General features: G+C 45.8%; 1 protein-coding gene across 4 annotated transcripts; it reads left to right on the top strand.

Annotated features, from left to right (window-relative positions):
* The first annotated feature begins 951 nt into the window (after window positions 1-951).
* On the top strand, window positions 952-23,413 carry TRAF5 (TNF receptor associated factor 5). 4 transcript variants are annotated; one of them, XM_058419996.1, is made up of 12 exons: window positions 952-1,017; window positions 12,491-12,615; window positions 13,047-13,378; window positions 14,564-14,621; window positions 15,869-15,970; window positions 16,304-16,468; window positions 16,774-16,851; window positions 17,234-17,308; window positions 17,578-17,670; window positions 18,633-18,773; window positions 19,228-19,396; window positions 19,890-23,413. In XM_058419996.1, the coding sequence occupies exons 3-12, from the start codon at window positions 13,164-13,166 to the stop codon at window positions 20,465-20,467; spliced, it is 1,674 nt and encodes a 557-aa protein (XP_058275979.1). In that variant the 5' UTR covers window positions 952-1,017; window positions 12,491-12,615; window positions 13,047-13,163; the 3' UTR covers window positions 20,468-23,413. The 4 variants fall into 4 exon arrangements, with proteins under 4 accessions (XP_058275979.1, XP_039916088.1, XP_039916085.1 ...); XM_040060154.1 differs by lacking the exon at window positions 952-1,017 and adding an exon at window positions 1,138-1,355 and having other exon boundaries at window positions 12,487-12,615; window positions 18,633-18,761; XM_040060151.1 differs by lacking the exon at window positions 952-1,017 and adding an exon at window positions 1,138-1,355 and having other exon boundaries at window positions 12,487-12,615.
* Window positions 23,414-23,783: the final 370 nt, after the last annotated feature.

The following is a 23,783-nucleotide window of genomic DNA, read 5'->3' as shown; positions in this document are numbered from 1 at the left end:
GGGCTCCCAGGGTCAATGTGCTATGGACTGACTCCCTCGGGAGTGACAATTCTGAGTCATTTTAGCAAAAGAAGAATCTTTCTGAAACCATTTTATTACTATTGGTTTTAGAGCTCCTCTGAAGACAATCCAGATAGTGCGACCCAGTTGTTTCTCTTTTTTTGCTAGCCTTAGTGCCTTTGTGCGTGCGCTAGGATGGAGCGGACCTTAGAGACTGGTTTTCCTAGAAGTGGTTTAATGTGAAGGAGGACAAAGTGCAGCAGCAGATGATGTGGAACAGGCAGCAAAGCCCTCGCATGACTACTGGTGTCTGGTGAAGGGCGGTGGTGCCTGCCTTTGTAAGGAACGCTTCGGCACGTCTCGGGTCATTCGCCAGTATTCCTGGCATGTAATAGTAATGTAATAGTATCAAATAATACCTGGCGTGTGGTGTGTCCGTGTCCTTTGCCTCTTTAGCATGGGATTCGTGTCGCTCTTTCAGTCCCGCAGGTGTAAACAATGAAAGAGCGACTGGCTGCCCTCCCTGCGGGCAGCGAGCGCCGTGTCCGAGCCCCGCCGCCGCTCCTCGTTACCTCCCGGAAAAAAACTCCCTGGCCTGCGGGGGGCGGCTCTGCCCACCTTACCGGCCCTCCCCGGGCCTTCGGGAGGCTGCGGGGCGCTGTGCTGAGCCCGAAGTCGCCGGCGGGTGAGGACGGGCTGCCGGGGAGCCTTCCCCAGCCGCGGCTCCCGGCGCTGCGGTCCCCACGGAGGCGGGGGAACGCCGCCGTTCCCTCCTCCGGGCCGGCAGCGCCGGGAGCGGGGCGGTGCCGCCGCCGGGGTCTCCCCGCCCGGGGGTTGCCATGAAACCGAAAGCGGCTCCCGCCCGCCGGGGCGGCGGCAGTAGCGCGTCCTCGCCGCGCCCCGCGCCCGCCGGAGCCGCGCACGGAGCCGCGCCCGCGCAGCCGGGCCGGCCCCGCACCGCCCGCGCCCCGCCGGCAGCGGCGGCCCCGGCCCGGCCCGGCCCGGAGCGCGGCACAGGTGCGGCGGGGCGGGCGGGCCGCGGGACAGGGTCCCGCCGGGGCCGGGCGTGTCGCGGAGCGGGGCCGGGCCCGCGGGCGGCGGTGGGCGCCGGCCGGGCTGGAGGCGGGCGACGCCTCCCTGAAGTCCCTCCGCCGGCCCCGCGGTGCAGAGGGAAGTCTGCGGGGGGCTGCTCTTGCCCGCTCGAAGGGGAGACCCGGGTCGCGAAGCCGAAGTTGGCGGCCCGGGAGTTGCGCGGGGTGCGGCGGAGCCCTCGCTCCCCCCGTGGAGCCGCGCTCAGCCCAGCCCTGCCCGGGATGCGCCACGGCCGCCGCTCCCCAGGGATGCCGGAGGGAAAGGTAGGCCCGGTGCCCGCCCCAGAGGTTGACGCGGGGCCGAAATCTTTGGGGCTGGGAAGGAGACAAAGCCGGGATCCCTCGGATGAATGAAGAATGTCTTTGCAGCTCTGATCTTCTCAGACTGCAGGGAACCGTAAGGAGCATCCCCGCTGGTGTCAGCTGAATGCTGCTGGGGGGAGGGAATCTCCCCTCTGTGCTTGTGCTCTGTGCTTCTGATTTTCCTTGATTAACAGCGCGCTGGGAGCATCTTGAGGCAGCAGGCTTTAACCAAACATTTTCAACACTCTTCATATTAAGAAGGAAAAATGAAGAGCTCCTATTGTTGGCACTTCTTGAATTGCTTTGCCTATTGTTAGGCTGGCTGCGCCTTCCCGATGCCAGCCAAGAACAACTTTCCTCATAACTTCCGCTTTATAAATACGGGATGGCTGAAAGGAGTGCAACGATGCGCTAAAAATAGCTGGGTGTATTCAGGTCAGGCACATCTCCAGGCTGGCAGCAGAAAGAGTTGTATTTTTAAACTCCCCTGCTGATTGCACACAGAGCGTGCGGGTTTAGCGATGAAGGTAAAATTGGGGTACTCTGGGATGCCCTTGTGCTTGAGCCTTGGCCTGGCTGGTTTTTCATTTCATCTTTTTTCCGAGGACTGTGTTGTATTACTGCCTTTGAGCTAGGTGTGAGCTGTGGTGGTGATGTGTTGCACTCAGCCTAAAACCACCCAAGGACAACTTCCTTTGCTGTTAGCCTTGATTATCTTATTTTATTTCTGTTGAGCAGAGAAACGTTTGCTGTGGTTGAGGACCCCTCTGTGCGAGCAGAAGGCAGAACCGCAGCCCTTGGCTGAAGGGAGTTTCTAGTTTCACATCAGGAGGGAGGGACGTGCCTGCGTGCAGGAGCAAATAAGAGACTGTGTGACCCTCTGGATCTCTGTGACAGTCAGAAGCCAGATGTTCCCAGCTGCATGGCAAAGGAGATCTTGGAGAAGAGATTTGAAGTGGAACAGCCTGGTAATATCTCTCAAAAAAAACCAACAAACTGCCCTCTCAGCACACACTTGCTCAAATACATGGCAAGGAGGCAGCGGAGCCTGTTAGCATTGCTCGAACAGAGAGGAAACCTTTTTATCGTTGGGGATGATGCAGGGGCAAGTGGAGGGAGACCAGAACAGACTTTGAAAGTGAAGAGGTTTTCGTGCCATGGGAAAGTGGAGGGATGGTGAGAGATGATGTGGCTTAGAAAAATGATCCCTGTGGCAGCACACAGGGTGGATAAATGAGTAAAATATTATATTTCAAGAGAAATGTGCTAAGTGTTTGGAAATTAGTGTTTTCCCCCTTCCTGGAAGTGTTAAAGGCCAGGCTAAATGAGGCTTTGAACAACCTGGTTTAGTGGAAGATGTCCCTGCCCGTGGCCAGGTGGTTGGAATGAGTTGATCTTTAAGGTCCCTTCCAACCCAAACCCATGATCCGATGAAAACCAGAGGATGATGGTGATGGACGACAGTTTCGTTTGTGTTAGCAGGCAAGAAATACTGTGTCATACAAAGACATGAAGCAGGAGAAGTGGGTGAGGTCTTGTGAAGAACTAACACTTAAAGCCTGAGAGAGAGATAGAGGTCATGGAGCTGAGTGGAACAGGTTGGGCCACCGGCTGTGCAGAAGAAAGGCTGTGGAGGAAGCTTGGGGTCATTGTGCTACCCCTGGGCTGGTCATCATCCACAGCCCAGATATCAGAGGAGAGGCTGAGGGTTCAACCTGTGCAGGAAGATGGTCTGCAGCGATAGGGCGCATCTGTGAGTACCTGGCAGGAAACTTTAGGGTTAGAAACTGAAGAGTTGTAAGCTGCTGAAAGATAACATTCAGAGTAACACCATGCAGGAAGAAAGAAAAGTTTGTGGCACTCACGAGGTATTTATGGAGTTTCGAGAGGGTAAGGAGGAGGGCACAAGGTTTTAAAGCTAGAAAGCTGCTCTTGTAGACTTGGGACAAAAGGAATTCAGGTAAGTGCAGAGGGCAGAAACCAGACAGTTATTTCACCACCCAGGCTCTCTAAGTCAGGAGCAGTCCTTACACAGCTGTCAAAGCTGTGGGACAGGTCAGGAACTCTTCATTCTGTGCCTCATATTTCTTGGGTCACTTTGCAAAATCCCTTCACTGGACTGGTGCAGACTTGTAGGGTGCTTCATCTCCTGGACTTAATTTGTGCCTACCTTTAAGTTATCCTATAGCCCTCTGTCTTCTTCAGTTCTTTGATTTTGCATAAGTAGACATAGGAATCATCATCAGGAATCATCTGGCTATGGAGAGATATTCCATTCTATTTTTTCAGGGAGTCTTTATGAGTTATAATTTTCTTGGTCTCCTGATCCTGGGGAGCCATTTGGTGGTGGCTGCAGGGATTCAGGCTCTGCTGTTTCACACACATTCTGTTCCTGGAAGCATTCTCTGCCCAGAGCAGCATGGCAGACTGAGGGTGCTGCTGCAGGACCCAGCCAGCTGGCTGGGACTCCTGACAGCCAGCGTGCCCTTGGTCTGGGCCCTGAGGTGAGGATTCCAGAACCTCTTCTTCTGCTTTCTGGGGCTTTTCTGTCCAAGTTTCTTGGCAAGAACTGTGAAGGGTTAATGACCACACTGTTAGTCATCAGCCCCTTATCAGTACCAGTTTAGGCTGCAAGTGTGCAGTTGTTCCACCAGCTTCCCTCAGCCCAGGAAAGAAGCTAACCTCTTTACCCTGCTGTGTGGCTGGGCTCGGGAAAGTGAGGAAACTTGAGTCATGCTGTATTGTTAATAAAAATGTTGCAAAAATTTCCAGTTTCCCCTGCTCAATATTGCAACAAATACACGAGTGTGTGAGAAACTGTCTGCACCTAAACCACAGTGGTTTTGATATGGGATTGCCCAGAGTGCTCTGTATATTAAGCATGTTTGTCTCTGGGACTGATAAAGCAAGTTTTTGTGTGTAATATACTGACGTTTGCATACAGGGATTCTGTATGGGTAAGTATGTTGCTGTGAACTTACTTTGCAGAAGATTATATCAAAATATAAAAGTTACTTACTATTATTATGCAAAGCCACCTAGTGACTAACCAAGCCTTAAGGTTAGGAAGAATCTGCAAAGCAGTTTTTCCCAAAGTAGGTGGCTGTGGGACATGAAATGGTCAGACCTGTGCCAAGTCATATGGTTCACGGCCTTGTTTGCTATATCCATGTGCTTGAAACTGGAATGTGGCCCTATGAAAGAAACAAAAATGCTGTGGCTGCCTGGCTGCTGCAGCATGCTTGGCAGAGCAGCACAGCTCTCCACTGCACACTGCGTTTGGAGAAGGGGCCCTGGGAAAGCACCGCTCCTGGTTCTTACCCCTGTAGATCTCCAGCCTACCCTCTTGGGAGGGACTTTTTAAGAACACATCCTTTCTCCTGATGATTTTTTTTTCTTTTTTAAGAAAAGAAAATGGTGACAATCTTTGCTGTCACCACTTTCCCAACAGCAAGTTCATGGGGTCCCCATTAGCATGTAGGTTTTTACATCAGCAGTTACATTTTCAGTGACAGCTTTGGCTAGAAAAATGTGTGCCTACATGTCATCAGACACATGTATGTGTTTAAAAAAAAAAAATTGAGCTCACCCTAGTAATTCAGATGAATAACCATTGAGTTGATTCACAGATTTCTGTATAGATGCTGGTAAAGTTCTTTATTAAGACTGAGTCAAAGGGTCTAGGCATGGAAAATTAAAACCAAGAACCTCTTGTGCCTTAAACAGATATTCACGGCCAAACCAGCTGAATGGTCAAATCAGCTGAAGTCTTGAATATTGTGTCCCTGTAGGGCAGAGAAAGAGATGGGAATTTGAAAGCCCCAAAGACCTAGTTCTGCAAAATTTGTAATGGCCAATTATATGTTAGGAAAAGTGAGGACTCACTTTGGCTTCAGTACACTAAAAGATAAAAAATCAAAGCCTGTTAGTTGTCTTGCTCTCTCACTGTTTGTTTTTTTGGGTTTTTTTTCAGTAACTTTTGTTTCTTTATTTTGTTTTTCTGTCTCTTCCTTCATTCTGTTTCCTAAATGCTGTTGCTGTCTGTCTTTTCACTCAAGTTCATCCCCTTGAGTTTGCTTGAAACTTGGTCAGGGTTTCAGCACTGTGCTTGGTGCTGGAGGAGGTCAAGGGCTGCTCACAGACAATTAACACTGGCCCGCTGCTCTCTACTCATCTGCAGAGTCAAACTGTTTAAAATTAAGATCCTGCTCCCACTCAACTTCTCCATTTGGGGCTTTCCCCAAAGCTTCCCAGAAGCAGATGGTGCTTCCTGGAGCCGTTCTTGCAGAGCACTACACTTTCTGCAGCGCTGCCTCTTCCTGACAAATCCAGCTGGATGTGCCCTTCCCTCAGAGCTGCCAGGCTCAAGGAAAGCCTGTGTACAATCTGTTGTGCTGTTCTGGAGTCAGAGCTGGTGTGTAGTCTACAGAGGGGGTGTGTAGTCTACAGCTTGACCAGGAAGCAACCTGAGGACAGGTGCTGATGGCAGGGATGAAAGGACATCTTCTGGGTTAAAAAGCTTGACTGTAGAAGGGAGCTTAGGCTGTGCTGAGAAATGCAACTCAAATCAACTTAATTGATCCCATGAAGAAGCTGCACGCCTGCAAATCGGTGCCTTTCCCTTTGCCACTGACTTCATGATGCAATGATTTGTCTGTTCCAGAGCTTCATGGAAGGTTCAGGAAAACGTGCCGTAGGTTGAGATACCTCCTGGGAGGGGAGATGGGAATTGAAATAGGTTAGAAATGCTTTGGGAGAAAGCTCAGTTAAAGGGAAAAGGCGGAAGAGGGTATGTGTTGCATTAAGTACAAAAGAGAATAGAAACTTTCTTTGGAAAATTAGTATTTTAAATAACAGGAGACTTAAAAATTATTGCTTTCAGAGAAAATACAATAGGTTACTTTAGGAAAAGAAGAAAAAAATTAAAACGAGACCAGAAAGCAAAGGAAGATGGCAGAAGAGGATAAAGAAAAAGTGGGAGTAGAGATGGAGCCAGAGGCACTGCCATGAGGGCAGCACATTTTGGACTGGGGAGGGAGGCTGATGCAGAAAGGGGGATGGAGGCTGCCAAGAATCCTGCGTGCACAATTAAGTTCAGACTACAAAACCATTAGGGCTTATGGCCACTTAAGTTATTACAAAACCAAATAAAGTGTTTATTTTCTTAAAATGGATTTTATTTCCGTTTGAGAGTTCTGTGTGAACGTGACATGCCTGTGCAGCCTGTGGCATCAGCTGATGTGACCGAGCCAGTGCCGCTTTCTCTGAGAGCTGCCACTTCACTTCCTGCAAAGGGTGCGCTCACCCGGCTTTGCCCAGGCTACTGTGGAGGGCTTCACAGGGTTGGACCTGAGTGCTTCTTATGTCCTTGTGTGTTTCCTGCTGCCCTTGTACTTTTTCTTTGATCACATCACTCACCAGTTTTGTGGAAGGTGAATTCTCCTCTGTGTCTTGGATTCCAGCAGTGAGAAACATCCTTGTTAACCTTGTGTTGCTCCAGATGGTCAAATCTGCAGTTCCTACATCATTGCAGTAAGGCAAAATACTTTTCAGTGGCTTGCCTTTTATCCTAACACTTCTAAAACATTTTTATACATGATCTTTTCAAAGCTGCTCTGGGGGATTTCCACTCCCTTGCTGTTTTAAAATGCTCGTACTGCTGTGTTAACCACAAAGCTCATGCTGGTACTCTCTGTCTTTCTGTCTCTCTCTCATTCTCTCATTTTCTCCCCATTGAGGACCAGCTACAGTTTCCAGGTATGGCTTTACCAAATTGTGTCTTGTTGATGCTGGCAGGAGCTTAACTTTGCCAGAATTATTTCTCATTTCTGAAGGGCTATTCAGGGGCTTGGCACACAGGGGGTGGGGGAAGGCTGCAGACCCAAAAATATCTTGGGAAACAAGTTCACCCCCTGAACCGGCAAAGTGTTGCCGTGATGTCGTAGGGGTGAGAGGCAGAGCCTTCTTACTGAGATTTCTGTTGGTGCTTGGGAAGTTGATAAAACATTCAGGCATTGCCACGCAAGTGATGGCAACCAGGTTCTTTTCCAGCTGTGAATGAGGTTATTTCAAGGCATAACAATATCGTGTTGATTAGAAATAGATTTCTTGATAATGCAAAATTAATTGATTAATTATTTTTAGAACCTCCAGGGAAAACAATAGATGTAGCAAATAAGTCAACTGGCTGTAAAATCAAAGCGGCTGTAGCACTAGACATGCTTCATTAGTTGTAAGAGTGTATTTTTAAATTTTTTTTTTAATGCTGTGTTATAACCTGTGTCTTAAAACCCTGATGAAGTCTGGTCTTATGGGAATTTATTGTCATGCTTGACTGTACCTCTATGCAAAGGAAACCCTACTGTCTTACTCTGCTTATTAAAAATTTGCCTATGGAGATGAGCAAACTGACGCTTGCTTAGCAAGGTTTTAGTGTGCCTTGAGGATGAGGTAATATTACAGTTGGACTTCAATAGTATAGTGGTATAGCCTGTACACAAAAGAAAATGTTTATTGTGCTGTCCTCTGCAGCAGCATCCCCTCGGGGGGCTCAGGCACATATCCAACAGGAAGTTGTTGCTGTTAGAAATACTCTCTCCTGGGGACCAGCTGGTCACTGCCCTGCAGCTTTTAAGTGATCAGGACAACAGCAGAGCAGTTCCTGGGATTCGCTTGCTGCCAGGTGAAGCGGGAATGAACCCTGAGTGTTGGCAGTGAGTCTGTGTTGGTGCAGCAGGAGATCCTTTCCCTCCTCAGCCTCCGTGCTGCAGGGACACACATGGTGCAGCCAGGGTCCTTCTCCCACACGGGGACTCTGCAAGGGCGTTCAGTTGTCAGCAGTCAAAATGTTCTAACTCTTCCTGGGCTGGAAGGGACAAGGATGATCCCCCAGTGATGTCAGGTGTCATCATCTCCTCGTTTCACGTAACTCCATATAACTTGCTATATCTTAAGTATATATCTCAAACTGTATAGATACTTTTAGTCATTCTTTGGCGAACTGTTAACTCACATGTGTTGAGTTGGGGCATGTATTTCTTGTCCCCAAAATAGTGAGGTTTTGAAGTTTTAGAAGTAGTAAATCATGCAACTGTGTTATTTTAATTCAAAAGTACTGGAGGCAGCTAATCTGTTTATAAATTTAATAGTTTATAAGGCAGCTTGGACAGGGTTGTTTTAATGCAGGATGTGTTCCCCTCCATCCTGTTTCTGCCTGTTACCTCCCAATGAAGTGACTTGGTCTTAGACATCTAAATTTGACAAAACTTTTCCCACAGTGACTAAGACAGTTCTGATCTACCATAAAAGGTAGATAATTTTAGAGGGAGGGAGAGGGCATCTTCTAAGACTTGTCCCTACCAAGTGTCTCAGGGCAAAGCAACAGAGCTGAACTAGAGCTACAGAAAGGTAGGTGCATAACCTTTTTTTCTGTGCCCTGTTGTATGTGTGACTTGGAAGCTGGCAAACGAGGAAGGTGCTTTTTACTGGGAATACCCCAGTCCTGCAGGGTGGCAGGACCAGGGATCCTGTCTTGTCCATGTGTGGTGATCAAATCTGTGATAACAACCTGGATATTTTCCCTTCTCAGTCTGAGACATGGTGGCACGCAGTGCCTGTGCCTGGCTCTGCTGTCCTGGAAGTTTTGGCTGTAATGGTGCGCTCACAGCTCCTGGGGTAATGTGCTAACCTTTCAGGAGGGCTTGGCTTCATAGGAGAGAAAACAGGAAAAACATGTTCTCTTTTAAAAAGGCAACCACATCATAAGGAATAGTTTTTCATGTGTGCAGAAAGCATGTTTTTGTGGCTAGAATTTAATCTGTCCACAGTAGTTCAACGTGATATTGAGGTACCACACAGCCTCTGTCATTCTGACTGCTGGTGCTGTAGATGGAGAGCAGCAATGCTGGAGGGAAGCTGTTTGAACATAGCTTTAAAATTTTGATGCAATTTCATATTCTAGTAAGTCATGCCCATGCTGATTTTTCTCGGTATTCTGTTCTGCTCAGTTTCTGAACGAGAAGCAGTTATAAGTGTGGAGCATTTCACTGGAAAATATTTGGGGTCAGTTTGGTGTGGTGGTAGCTAAAACAGGATAGCTCCCAATCTATAAACTGTATTTCTGTTACGAAAATTCTCCCACTTGGATTGTTTCCAGTGAGGTTAAGGCATCTGCATAGAATTGTTCCAGAAGCATTTTGCTTGTGCAGCTCATGGTGCAGGCAGGGCTGGGATGCTGACGTGGTGGGAAGGTGCAGCTGGGAGCTCTGTACTGCACTGCCTTTGAGCTCCCACTCATTGGTAGCTGTTCATAGGACTTAGGCTTAGCTTCTACTGATTCATACCACTTTTTTACGTGTGGGCAGAATTAATTCTATTTATTTCAGCATAGGGAAATCCTTTTTTTTTTTTTTTTTTTAATGTGTAGATTTTTCAGTCTCCGTGGATTGGGGGTTTTGTGTGTGTGCTGTTGCAGTGGAGTTGCAGTGAAAATCCCTTTACAGCGTGGTGCACTGTTTCTGTCACATCATTATGCAGCACGAACCTGCCGCTCTCTGCTATTTTAAACCAGCATTACAGTTCACACGTGTGCTGAAAAATTGCAGCATACACAAAGGCAGGACACCTTCCCCTTGCTGGAAGCTGTGAGCAGACAGAAGTGAAAGCTGCCTCAGCTCCTACCTACGCTGGCCAGGCATCAGCGTAAGCAGGAAATTGATTCAGATAACCCTCGGGTGCTCTCACTGTCACACAACAGCACTTTTTCCCCGGATGGTTTCCCTTTGGTTTCAGTTCAGAGAGCCCATGTGCTGGAAGCCAGAAGTAGGAGCAAAGCTGCCGCAACCCGCCCCGAGTCCCTGGTGAGTGCTGGGATGGGAATTACACGCTGCCTGGGCTGGTTTGGATCGCATCCCACCGCGTGCTGCCTGGCACAGGGCTGCTGTTTCCCAGCTCCGCCGAGTCTCCCCAGCTGATTTCACACGGGCACCTCTCCAGCTTGGGCAAAGCGCTGCCATCCGCAGGCCCCCTCCTGGGGCGGCCCGTTTCTTCCAGCAGAGCAGCTGCGAGCCCTGCAGCAAAGCTCCTGCGAGGCCGGCAGCGGCGGTGAGCCCCGTCCGCCTCCGGTTACCCCGAGGTTTCCACTCTGCCCTCTGAGCAGGCAGCCCCCCCTTTCACCCGGGGTGCTCTTTCCTGTGCCCTGAGGTGCCCTCAGCTGCGCAGTGCGATCCCGGGCGAGGCTGAGGCGGAGGAGGCGTTCTCATGGAGATGCCGAGAGTCTCCGTTTTTAGAAGTGGGATCTGGGTTGGGTGCATTATGAATTTGTTTAAAGAGATACAGGCTCTCATTTTAGCAAGAGTTGGAAGGTGGTGTACCACAGCAGAGTGCTCCTTGCAGAAAGAAATGGGAGTGATTTTGGTCGATTTAATGAGCAGTGGGAGCTCTGCAGGAGTTTCTGGATGGGATTTTGGGCTGCTGACTGTTTCTTTTTAATGTGTCCCACAACTTTTTTGCCAAAAACATGTCACCCCAGCTGGAGTCTCTGTAGTTAAGGAAGATCCCTAAAGGCAAAATGGGTAAAACACAGAATTGTTGTTGTTGTTGTAGGTTTTATTTTTATGTGTTTTTTAGCTTGCTAAATCATACCATCAGATGAGGTAAGTGCTGGAGCATGATAGGACTGGGAAACTAGATGCCAGGTAAATGGGAGAGAGAGCAGTAATAAGAGAGAGGAAGGAAACTTGTTTCAGGGTTGTCACCTACGGAGGGCAGAGTGAATTCTGAGGCAGTTCATCATGTGGGTGGTCCATGCTGTGGAAATTAATGGTGACAGCTCTCCATCTGCCTTAGAAGAAGCAGGAACACTCTGCTGTTGGCATCTGCTGCCGAGGCAGCCCAGACATGAGACTGGGTAATCCCTCTGGCTGCATTTTGTCATCTCTGGTTGACGTGAGGAAAATACAATTGCTCCTTATTAGGTGTCAGGGAACCAGGAACCCCATTTTCACAGGAGGAGAGATCAGGCGTTTAAAAATGAAAGAAGAAAATGGACAACCATGACTGGTTTGAAGCAGAAGGCTGTTCCTTTTGGAGGGACCAAACAGGGTAATTTGCAAACTCCTGTTGGAGTAATAAGTCTTTAATTGCTGGAATATGATTACAGCTCATATTCCTGAGGGCTCCCGACGTTAGGTGATCAGTTGTGCTGGAGTATGTCAGACATTCAGCCCGGTGAAAGGCAGGGAAGGTGAATACTGTGTTCAGCCACTAACGAGGGTGCTGAGTTACGGGAGCACTTAAATGCTGGCCGTGGAATACATTTTAATTGGTTGAGTGCTTTGGTGTGTTTTTGAATCAGGCACATTATCTGTCTGCAGGATTTCCTCACCCAGTATGGTTTATTAAAGTAGAAAGGAAAAGGGCTGTTGCTCTCTGAAGCCCGAGGTGCTCTGTGGCAGCTCACTAATTGCTGCTTTCCCGGGCCAGGAGGCCACTGTGGCAGGCAGGGAGGGAGGACGGAGTGTCAGCACTGGGCACGCTGTTTCATGCCAGGCACAGGGTTGTTAATGGTGATGTGCTGGCCCTGCTTCCCTCCAAAAGCAGCAAATGCCCTCAGTGACCTTGCAGGAGATGAGTGAGAGCTCTCGGGGAGATGCTGATGCCAGTAAGAGTGACTGACGGGGCAGGTGGTGCCCGCGGAGGAGAAGCAGCATCCCACAGCACAACTGTAAAACCGAGCACTTCCTTCAAGAAATTATCTGGGAGCTCAGCTGTGTTGTGCTTTTGTACAGTCCTGTAAGGAAAACGTCTTCTGAGTGCAAAGCTGCAAGAAATGCCAGCCAAAGTGGCTCTAAGGCTTGAGCTATCTGCAAAAAAAAAAAAAACAAACAAAAACTGCAAGGCTGAGGGACTGGTGGCAAATCTCGAGGTTTGTGACTTAAGGCTTGGAACAAGTGTTGATGTTTTTTCCTACTGGAAAATTAACATTGCGTTCCTTTGCTGTGTATTAGTTACGGTAGGTTGGAAGAAGAACTTACATCACACTTCTGATTCTAACCCTGCTTCTCTTTCTTTTTTTTCCCACCACTTCTTTCAGACAGAATTAATATAGCCAAAACCATGCACATAAGTAAAATAAGAGTTTACTGCTAGAAATGAATGATCAACAGGAAAAAGAAAGATGTCAAGTTAAGAGGCTTCAACTCCTGTAACACCTAAACTGAAGGTAAAATCCCCCTGCTGCCTTTTTTTTTTTTTTTTTTTGTATGCTTCTTGCTGTGAACCACAAAGCCACCTCCTTCTTGAACCAGTGCAAAGAACTTGTAAATTCACGTGGGTGGGCTCTACTTTAGGTGGAGACTTTCCTGGTGAACATTAAGGCCAAGACTTGGCCTCTGCTTTCCCCAGCTGTGTCTGAGACTCTTGTAGATTTTTAAGATTCAGAACTGCTGCGAGAAAACAAAACAAAACAAAAAAAAAATCAAACCATAAAAATCTCAGTTCTGTGGAATAATTTTCAGATTACGAAAAGCTCTTTGCCAAAGAAGTGAGCTTTGATGCCTGTCGCGTAATCTTTGTTTTGTGGTTCTGTGAGCGTTTTACTGTTCCTCCATAGCTGGCACCGCGTTTCCCTCTGAAACCTGTCTCCCCCTGCAGATGGGAGCCCCCCTGCCGGCAGCAGCCTGCTGCAAGCGGTAGCCGAGGCAGAGTGGCTGCCAGGGAGTATTTGAAGAGCTTCCCCCTGCGTCTGCTTCGCTTCCCGGTGCAGCTCCCATGGCCTGTGACGAACCCGCTGCTCTCTCGGGCATCTTCACGCGCCAGAACTCCTCCAGCACCAGCTCTCTGGATTTCGAGCCCGACGCCGACTACAGGTTTGTGGAAAGCCTGGAGGAGCGGTACAAGTGCGCCTACTGCCACCTGGTCCTGCGCAACCCCCACCAGACGGGATGCGGGCACCGCTTCTGCCAGCCATGCATTCTTGCTCTGAGGTGAGAGCACACTCCTCCCGTGTCCCCAGGCTCCCCTTGTTTTCCTTTCCTAAAAAAAGCAGCCCACGTCTCCTGTAAGTCAGCAGTGAGTGCCCTAATAATGTTGCCGACCCAGTGAGAGGCTGAAGGAGTCCGTGGAAGGGCTCTGTTGAACCCAGTGACTGCGTGCCCAGTGTTCTAAAGGTGTCTCTAAAGACCTTACCCGGTGCTGGTGAACCTCGGGAAGTCAGCAGAAAGAACTGTTGATGTAAGCTGATGCTGCTGTGTGAGATGCTGCTGTGGTCTGTCTGTCTGCCATTGTGCTCTTCAGAGGAATTTGCTGCATTGATGTCTCACTGGTGGTTAGATTCGGCCGTCACTGGTGTTCGTGCTGGTGGTTCGATTAGGCTGTGTTCATTTGCTTCTGTGTAATTCCTCTGAATTTAGCAGAATTATAAAACTGATGTTAGTATTACCTGATGCTGCAGTCAGATCACAAGGCTGCTGGCATCCCTTTTGCTTGGTACAAATGAGTTTACCCTCCAGGCCTGTCTGGGAATACATTATGGACTCTTTGGTGTACCTGAGGCAGGATTTCACCTGGAAAGGTTGCAGAGGAGCCTCTTCATGTGGATGGATGTCACTAATTACCTTCTGTGAATTTTAGATGTTTCATGTTTGCTGCATTGTCTCTGGGCTGCCTCCCTTTTGCACTGCCTCTAGGACTGTTTTCCTGCTACCTATTACAGGATTTCTAGAAGCCTTTTAAGAAAGAAGCCATTAGATCTCCTTTTACTGGTGTAGCACATAGGGCACTGCTTCTAGTAGACAAAGGCTGGGTTTAAAGCACACAATGAGATTTTTTGAGATATGACATTTGTGAGCTGCAGATGGTCAAAGAATGATGAAGTCCTCTTAATTAAAAAAATATTTTGTGGTTTTTACCATTGAACACTCTTAGGACAAACTCTGCTTTCTGTTATGTATTCACAGTTAATGCTTTATCTTTGAGCTGTGGGCAGAATTTGGCTGTGTAGTTGCCAGATGAAAGTGTTTCTAAAGGACTTTTTTATTTGTTGGTTGGGGGTTTTTTTGTTTTTATGCTATCTGCTTCTGACTTCTGTCAGAGTCAGATTATAGCATAGCCCAGTTTCGTAAAATAAATTGAATTTCCCGTGGGTTAACACGACTCTTCTTTTGATCTAGAGAGTTAAATGCAGTACCCACCTGTCCTGTCGACAAAGAAACAATAAAAATGCATGAGGTAAGTGGCTATAGCTTTATTTCAGCAGTCAGCACTTACATGGGAAAGGCAAGACAGCTGAGAACAAGGTGGCTTTTAGTCCTCAGGGCAGAGCAGGTTTTTTGTCTCTGAAATAATGCTGAAGGAAGCAGTGTACTCAGTTATGCGCTCCCAGGAAGGAATTATGGCTGCCTAGCTAAAGCTTAATTTTATACTTCATGTCCTAAAGTTACTTCATTTTAGTCTTCTGTATTTCCAGTAAAGCATTGAAGAATTAAGAATTTCACAAAGCTTTGAATCCTCCCAAGTCACCAGATATCTGGTTTTTTATGGAGATTTTATTGACTTGCTTTTTAAATGCCCCGCCTTGCTGGGATATCTTGTTTATCTGACTGTCTTCATTTTCACTTGGCTATAATTTGCTTTCTTGACTATATCCATTAGATCTCATTAACCCTGAAGACCTAATTTACTTTTGGGTAACTTCTAAAAGAAAAGACAAGTTCATCCTTTTTATTTTGCAAGCTATTGTTGGTTTTGGTTGTTTCATTTTATAATGGATTCATTTGTCCTTATTTATATTCCAAGGCTTAAAAGTATACTATATACTGGTTCTGCCAGAAGTTTTCCAGGGAAATCAAATGTCTCCTTCCTCTCTCTCCTACTCCTGACAGGAAATTATAATCAGACCACAGGATTTTTTTGTTTTCAGTTGCCATCTTCTATTTCTTGCAAATTTTGATGACAACAATGCGGGAAGATCTCTAAATAAGACTGAGAGTTTGCTCTGGGGGCTTCATTTGCTTCTGCATACACAGCTGAGAACGGTGCTGCTTCTCAGAGGTCACAGGAAGCATATCTCAGCATCGCCTGCACCCCAAAGGCACTGCTTGCACGTAGTGGAGCATGCACAGAGCTGGTTTGGCCTTGGGGCCTGTTAGCTCCAGCTGCTTTCTTCTAGATACAGGCAGGCTCTGACAGAGGTTGTACACCCCTGTGGTACTAGTCCTGCTGGCTGTGGGATGGATCAGCATCTGTGGAATAATTATGTGGAGGGAAAAAAACCCACTATGCTTACTAGAAATGTCATAAATTGTTTAATTTATAGTTTTAGTACAAATTTTCAATATGAATTATCAAGAGCCATACTCACAATTATGGCATTGACATTTGAACACCTAGAAGATCTGTAGTGATATTTTGTTCTTTTATATTATTTAAAACATGCCATGTCAGTGCATATTAATTCTGGTTTGCTTCCTTTGCAGGTATTCAAGGACAACTGCTGTAAAAGAGAAGTTCTCAACTTGCAAGTGTTCTGCAAAAACTTTCCTGACTGCAATTCAAAAGTTATTCTGGGGCGATATCAGGTTGGTTTGCTTGATCAAATTTTGAAGCCTTTGATTTTCATGGCAGCTCTGTGTATTTATGATCAGCTAAATTCCCGTGATTGTCTTCAGAGTTATTGTAGCAATGTGGTTTAGGTACAAAGATTATGACAGCTATACACTGTAAGTGGCATATATTACAGCTTTAAGCTTGTTCTATCTATGCCTTAGGGGTGGGGGTTTTTTTTGTTTTATTTAATAAGAACCATTTGCTTTATGTAGCCTTTGTAAATGGCAGTGTTCATTCATATTCTGAATGCCTAGGTGATTGTCACACTGGCCACTTGGCATTTAATCTGCTGGTGTGTGTTGCAGGAGCATCTGCTGCAGTGTTTGTTTGAAAGCACACAGTGCACTAATGATGGATGTCAGGATCAAATTCTTCGCAAAGACTTGAAAGAGCACTTGAGCCAGCACTGTAAATTCCGAGAAGAGAGGTGCCAGTACTGTAACACGTATGTGGTGTTAATTAACATAAAGGTAAGGTTATAAAGCTTTCCCAGGAATTCATAGCACCTGCTTCCCCTTGGAATCGCTGAGTGCAAGGTTTCCAGCATTGCAATGGCACTTAACCCCTAAAACAAAACTTGGCTGAGTAGCTGAAGGAGAAAGTATAATAATAAATGTGCTTTAAATCATACCAATTATTCACGCTCTCTTGTGAACAACAAGGTGATATGTGGCTTGCGTTTGTATGTTTGGGATTACTTTTTGCATAGCTTCCTCTGTATATACTACTTTACAAAAATGAAAGCCATTACCTTGTTCTGTTTCTTTTTCTTCAGAACCATGAGAAAAATGACTGTCCTGATTATCCTGTGCCTTGTCTTCAAAACTGTTCACAAATAATTCTGAAAAAAGAGGTACTATTATTTTTTTTCCCAGCTACTGCGATTCAACAGATCACACACATTTATGAAAACTGAAAGCTATGCTGCAGACCACATTGGCTTATGCAGATAAAATTTCATTGCTCTAAGTGTTTCCTGTGTTCAATCCTAAAAGGGATATATCTCCCATCTTCTAAGTGTATTATTCTGTCACTGCAAGCCATTGGTGTTTTGCAGCATGGAAAAATACCTGGCTTGCTTATTGACTCTGAATACTCGTTTTCCTGGTAAAGTGATGGGTGGTGGTGTCATGACAGTGGCCTTTATACACCCTTTTTGCAGGCATTTAGGTTTTATTAGTGCTTCAAATTACTAAGTATTTATTTAATCACAACTGCTTCATTAATACATGCAGATTGAAAAGCACCATGCTGTGTGTCCCGAGGCAGAAGTGGACTGTCCATATAAGCAGTACGGCTGTCATGTAAAGGTACTGTTTTACGGATCTTTGTCTGTACCAGCACCGGACTTTGTCTCCCAAACCAATCAGAATAATTAAAATAACCAATTTATGTCCTTTCACAACCATTTCTGCTGGCTAGGCTGAAATACTAGAGAATCAGAACTGCCCTTCCCTCGCTTTCAAGGCGTAAAGGAGACATTTTGAATATTTGCATCAATAAATTTTTTACCAACAGCTTCAAAAATCTGCTTATCTCATTATTTTATTCTTTCACTTCTCCCCTCTACCTCACTAAGGTTAAAAGAGGGAAACTTGCTGAACATGAAAACAGTGCCCTTAGGGAACACATGCTGCAGATTTTAGACAAGAATTCCCGGTTGGAAGAACAGGTAAGACATACTTAATGAGTGCTCTTCAGCAGTTCCTGACTGGTTAGAGGATGATATGACATTTTACATTTGTTGCCTGGTTTAGCTCAGCTACATTTCAAAAGACTGTTTTTATGGTCTTTTCACACCTCAGAAGACAGAATAAGCTCTTCTAGTGAAGCCAGTCAATTACGGGGAAAACCTCTCTGTGCTCAGGCACCTATATTCTCCACCAGGCACAGTGGGAGGCTCCTTGCTATTGCTCACCTCATTTGCTTTCAGTCTCTGCTTTACACTGGATATGAGGTTAAGAGATAAAATATTTTAAAGTTTCACTGACTGGCCAGGTTGCTCCAAAAAGCAGCCTTTGGCTGCCCAGGTCACCTGCTCTGTGTGGAGGCAGCACAGCAGACAGCAGAGCCAGTTGCAGGCACCTCTCTGCTCAAGATCACGTCTTTGGCTCCCAGCAGGATATACCTGGTGTAGGACCAGTCCTGTTAACTGAATGAATCCAAGCTGATGGGGACTTACTCTTTGCTTGTTTATGCAAGAATAAGAGTCCCAAACTGCTAAAACTTGGTTTTGAGGTGTGTATCCCTCACTGACTCATCTCTTCTGCTAGTAGACCTCAGTAGAAGAAAAAAATGCATACACATATACACAGAAGCACACATGCACCTGTGCATGTAAGTATATATTATCCCACTATTGAGCTGAATGGATTATCATGATGGGAATAAGAGATAGAAGCCTCTTTGCACCTGGAGCCATACAGATCTGCTCAAAAGTCTGATTACCTTATGTGCAGTTCTTGCCAGTGCTTATTCACAAACAGTGACTTAAGGAATGCTCTATCTAGCTCACTTAGAGGATTTTCATTGTAAACTTTTCCACTGTCTCTTATATAGTCACATATGTTACGATTTCTTCATTGTATGTTTTGGTGTTCCTTAGCATTCATACTCTGATTTTTCCATCTGTAGATATCTGACCTGTATAAGAGCCTGGAATGTAAAGAGATTAAAATCCAGCAACTAGCAGATGCCATCAAGAAGTGTGAGAAAGAATTCAGACAGTATACACAGTTGTTTGGTAACAACAGCAACTTGATGGTAAGCACTCAGGTGAGACATGGATTTTATCTTTTTTACCAATTGCTTTCTTACATCCTGAAATATATTTCTCCAGTGATAATTGTCATTAATAGCACAGCAATAACAAATCTCCCCAAGACCTTCTCTTTTTTTTTACTATATGGTATTGTCTTTTCATTTTCATCAATAAAGAAGTTTGGATACGTGATCTGGGCAAAAAGCACTGTACAGATCTTTATGGTCAGATGCCCAGGACAAATGTGCAGGTGTAAATTTGAATAATGGGTTGAATGAACTGGTGCATTGTGAATGGGTTCTGAATGAGGGATGGCTTCTCAGTCTGTAAATGAGCTGAATTACTCATGAAGGAGCACTGGGATAAATTCTTAAGCCTTTGCTATCTTGATTCAAAGCAAATCGCTGGTTTTATGGATATCTCTTGTCTCTACTTCCCCCCCCTCTTCCAATGGCATGAATTGGGAAGGCTCTGGCCAGTCACCTGGATAAGTCTGCACGCCTGGAATCACAAGTGAAGCAGCTAATACAAATGGCAAACCAGCAGCAAAGTAAATTAGACCTGCGGCCCCTGTTTGACACAATTGAAAACGTGAAGCAGAAGATTGCCCTGATGGAGACGTACGACCAGCGCCTGGGTACGTTGGCACTTTCCTGCACTGGCAGGGGGGGTTGCTGATTCACTGGTGGCTGTGGAGAGGCTCTGGTGTTACACTCATTCAGCTGGAGCTCTTCACTACAAAGGGCTTTCTTCTTGCATTCTGAGACCAAGCTGTGATGGTGTGTGCGCGTTTCCCTACTGCACAATGTCTCCTGAACTCCAGTGGCACTGCAGGGCCACAGAGCCACAGAACTGACCTTGCTTTGGCTCCTGCACGGTGATGGAGGCCGTGATGCTATTCAGGCATTCACTATTTATAGCTGTCAGCTTTTCTTATTCAACTACCAGCTGCAATTGCTGTTTTAAAAAGTTAACAGCTGCAGTTCATAGCCTGTACTCAGGCTCGTGTAGATCAGGTTTGCCAGCTTGAGTCTGGGTGCTCATTTTATCCAGGGCTCAGACAGTTTTATTTTACCAAATGTCTCTTTTTTTTTTTTTCCCCATTTATTTTTCTTTCCCTCTTCTCTCAGTTGTTTTGGAAGATCAGTCCAGCAAGCATGATCTCCAGATCAATATTCACAAAGCACAGCTCAATAAAAATGAAGAACGATTTAAGCTTTTGGAAGGCACGTGCTACAATGGGAAATTAATCTGGAAGATCACGGACTACAAGATGAAGAAGAAAGAGGCAGTGGAAGGCCGTGTGCTGTCCATAGCCAGCCAGCCCTTCTACACCAGCCGCTGTGGGTACAGGTTGTGTGCGAGAGCCTACCTGAACGGGGACGGCTCGGGAAAGGGAACGCACATCTCCCTCTACTTCGTGGTCATGAGGGGTGAGTTCGACTCGCTGCTGCTGTGGCCTTTCAAGCAGAAGGTTACGCTTATGCTTTTGGACCAGAGCGGGAAAAAAAATCACATTGTGGAAGTCTTTAGAGCGGACCCCAACAGCAGCAGTTTCAAAAGGCCGGATGGAGAAATGAATATCGCCTCCGGCTGTCCGCGCTTCGTGCCGCACACCGTCCTGGAGAACACAAAGAACACCTACATCAGAGATGACACTCTCTTTTTGAAAGTGGTTGTGGATCTAACTGATCTGGAGGAATTGTGAAAAGCGTGCTCCATCAGTGTGACTGCTGTAAGCACGAGGAACTGCTTTTGTGGTGAACACCAGCCATGCAATAGCAACTTGCCACCAGTCAAGCTACTGAGAATGTTTCATGGCTTTGGACTCCGGGACAGATAATGAATTGCCAAAGCATCAGCCTTTCCTTTTCTACCCTTTTTTCCAAGACTGCATTTTTAAGGCAGCTAGAAGTCCAGGTTGGTGCAAACATGCATTTGATCCAGATTGGTTTAGTCCAGGCTGGGCGCAGTGCTTGGCTCCCATCACCAGCCTGGCATTTGGAGATGAACCTCCTCCAGTAAATTCCCTGGAGCCCAGGCAGGCCTGTGGGCTCCTCTCCCTCGCGCAGAAGTGAAGCCATGCCCAAACATGCAAGTGTATTTTATCTGTCTGCAATGGAAAATTTCAGCATTAGCAAATATGAATGAATGTGTCTTGATCCCCCCATCTCCTGGATTTTGGAAGCAGGGAGAATGGCTTCAGTTAGGCAGGGAAAACATTTGCCAAGTATCTTGCATCTTTTTTGTTTGAATTGTGTTTTTCCAGAAAGCCCAGAGGAAGAAGCCAATGCCTCTTACTTTTTTAGCCTGTTTTTTCAACTGTACAGGGTATCCCCAGGTCACAACAGCTTTCTTGTGTCCTTTCCATTCCTGCCTAGTGCCTTGGGACTGGTTTCCATTGGTGGTAAACATCCACAGTCCCCATCTGACGCCAAAAGCTGCAGGTGCTTCTCACCTCTCAGGACATGGCCAGAGGCAGGGCACTCAGCCAGCCTGCCGGCTCCTGGCTGCACTGCTGGAAGAGGGGCAAAACTCCTGTTCTTTTGCTTCCACATCTGTGCAAAAGAGATGTTTTTTGGCCTTACCAGCTCTACAAAAGGCAGGAAGAGCATGGGGAATAGCTCATGTAACATGCACTTTTACTCTCTCCTAGAAGTTTGGGGAAGAAAGGGGAAAATGGATTAGGGAGTGAGGTTGCTGTAAGAACCCAATTCTCACAATCAGCGCAACTTTAGTGTTTGCTAAAGGATGACACAGCTGCTGACTGTGATGTCTGAAGATCTTAATTTTTATTCCAAGTTCCTTCCATACTTCAAGGGAATGTGTGCATTGTACAGGGTTTATTGGAGACACACTAAAGCCATCAAGATCAGGCACTGAGGAACAAGTGACACAGAACATATGTGCCTTTTTAAAGCCCTTTGGGTGCCTGTAAGAGGGATGTAATTTTGCATACTTAGTCATTTTGTTATTACAAGTGGCAGAATTTTGCGTCTCTCATCTTTTACAGGTCAGCTGGGGAAACACCATGGCATTACCCATTGCTCCAAAGCTTATCAAGGGACAGCAAGAAACTAAGCTGGTTTTAGAGTAAGAGTAAACTAGGCAGGATAAAAATCAAAACAGGGCACAGACTGAAAGGTGTAAGATAGAAAATTCAGGAGGGCAAATGTGGCAAAATGAAAAATTCCCTTCCTGTGCGGGATGTTGATAACAAGATAAATAATTAAGGGATTGATACCAAGATGAAGATTTTGTATCTGCGATCTTACTGCTAGACATTTACTTTCCCACATGGTTTTCAGGACATAATTCAGACATATGTATTTCCTAACTCAGGGGTGGAGGGGAAGAGACCTTAGTAATCTGTACCTCATGGTGGGTTAGCACATGTGAAATCTCTGTTTTGATCTAGAAGTCCTTTTTGTTTTGCACTGTCAAGACGTACTGAGCCACCATAAGGACTTTCCGTGTTCCTGGGGACAGATTGTGTGGAACAGCTTTTATTCTTGTGTGCCACCACCATTGACTTCAAGAGTTATTTCAGCTGTAAAACAGAACAAATTAGGTGTAACACTTGGTTACAGAAAAAGCAGGCTTGTTCTGACAGTGGTGTGCCATTCTGTGACATCAACCCTGAGCCTGGATTTCACGTCGATTATTACTTTAATATTTGTCATGTGACTTTCAAAGTCACACAACTTGCATTATAACCACTAATAACTGATGGGAATGTTAGTCCCACATCCATGTGTCCTGGGGCTCTCCAGTACACTGAGTGATAAATACAGAAAGTGATAAAGAACCCGGAGAAGCAAGGGAGGCAAGATGAAAGGGATGTGTGTGGTCTGTATCCTGGCAAATTCCCAGCCCTTTCTGCCTCCACCACCCCAAATGTAAAATGGGGATAATAATACTTGCAGAAGCGTTAGGGCTATTTAAATGTTTGTGAAGAAGTTTGAGCATGAAAAGAGCTAAGTATTATTAAAACTCCGTTTCTAATTGTTAGAATAGGTGATGGCATAGTGATGTGGATAAGTGTTTAGTGTTTTCCTAGACAGATTTTGGAAGCATGTCTGGTTTTAGGCAGTTAGTACTACTATCTCTCCTCTACCTACTGGCTGGGTTTAGGTTTTTGCCATGAATATTCCTTTTAAAATTCTGAAGCACAAATTCATCCTGGGTGATGGAAACATCCCTTTTGAAATACTGCCTGTTTTATAAAGAATTAGTTGAGAAAATTGATTTTTTTAAAAGACAACCTTCTTTAAATTGGTTCTTTTTAGTACAGAAATTAAGAGATTTATGTTAAAATTTTCAATGATTTTTTTACTACTTCTAAACAGGGTTTTAAATTTCATCCCATTTCTAATAAAGAAAAAAAAAAAATGTTGTATAGCATGAATTGTCAGGAAGAATTTTGATGTTGCATGAAGAATACCAAAAAACTTTTCAATAATATTGTACTGGGTAAGTAACCAAAAGAGCGTAGGTTATTTCTACATCAGCGTACCGTATGTTTCTAATGTATTTATTGATAGTTTGTAGTTGTTTGAATAGCTCCTACTACAATCGAGGCATTTTTCTGGCCAAATGTCTTTACTGTGTACATAAACTAATGTAAGAATAAATAATTTTATCATCCTTCTGGGAGGGACTGTGGCCTATATTCCTTTTGGCTGGATTGAAGCAGACTTTTAAGGATGTGGAGTATTTGTTTGAACTAATTAAAAAAAATAAAAAAAAAAATACAGAAAACCCCCAGCACTGCTTTAGATTAGGAATCGGTGTGCTTCATGGGCATTTTGGTTTGCACTTGGATATCGCAGAGCAGCCGCACATCCAAGTTCAGTAAATCCCGCTAGATCGGATGAATATCCTCGAGGTCTGAGGATGCACTGCGATGACATTTGTGGTTGGGGCGGCTTTGGGCTCAGCAGGGGCTGGATTTGTTGCGGTTCGGAGCAGGAACAGGAACCGTTCCAGTACCCCGCGACTGTGCAGCGGGGAAGGGGACACTG

Source organism: Hirundo rustica, chromosome 3 (assembly GCF_015227805.2).
Source record: "Hirundo rustica isolate bHirRus1 chromosome 3, bHirRus1.pri.v3, whole genome shotgun sequence".
Lineage (NCBI taxonomy): Eukaryota > Metazoa > Chordata > Aves > Passeriformes > Hirundinidae > Hirundo > Hirundo rustica.
Note: the sequence above shows the minus strand (reverse complement) of the source record. Positions and strands in the feature narration are given on the sequence as shown.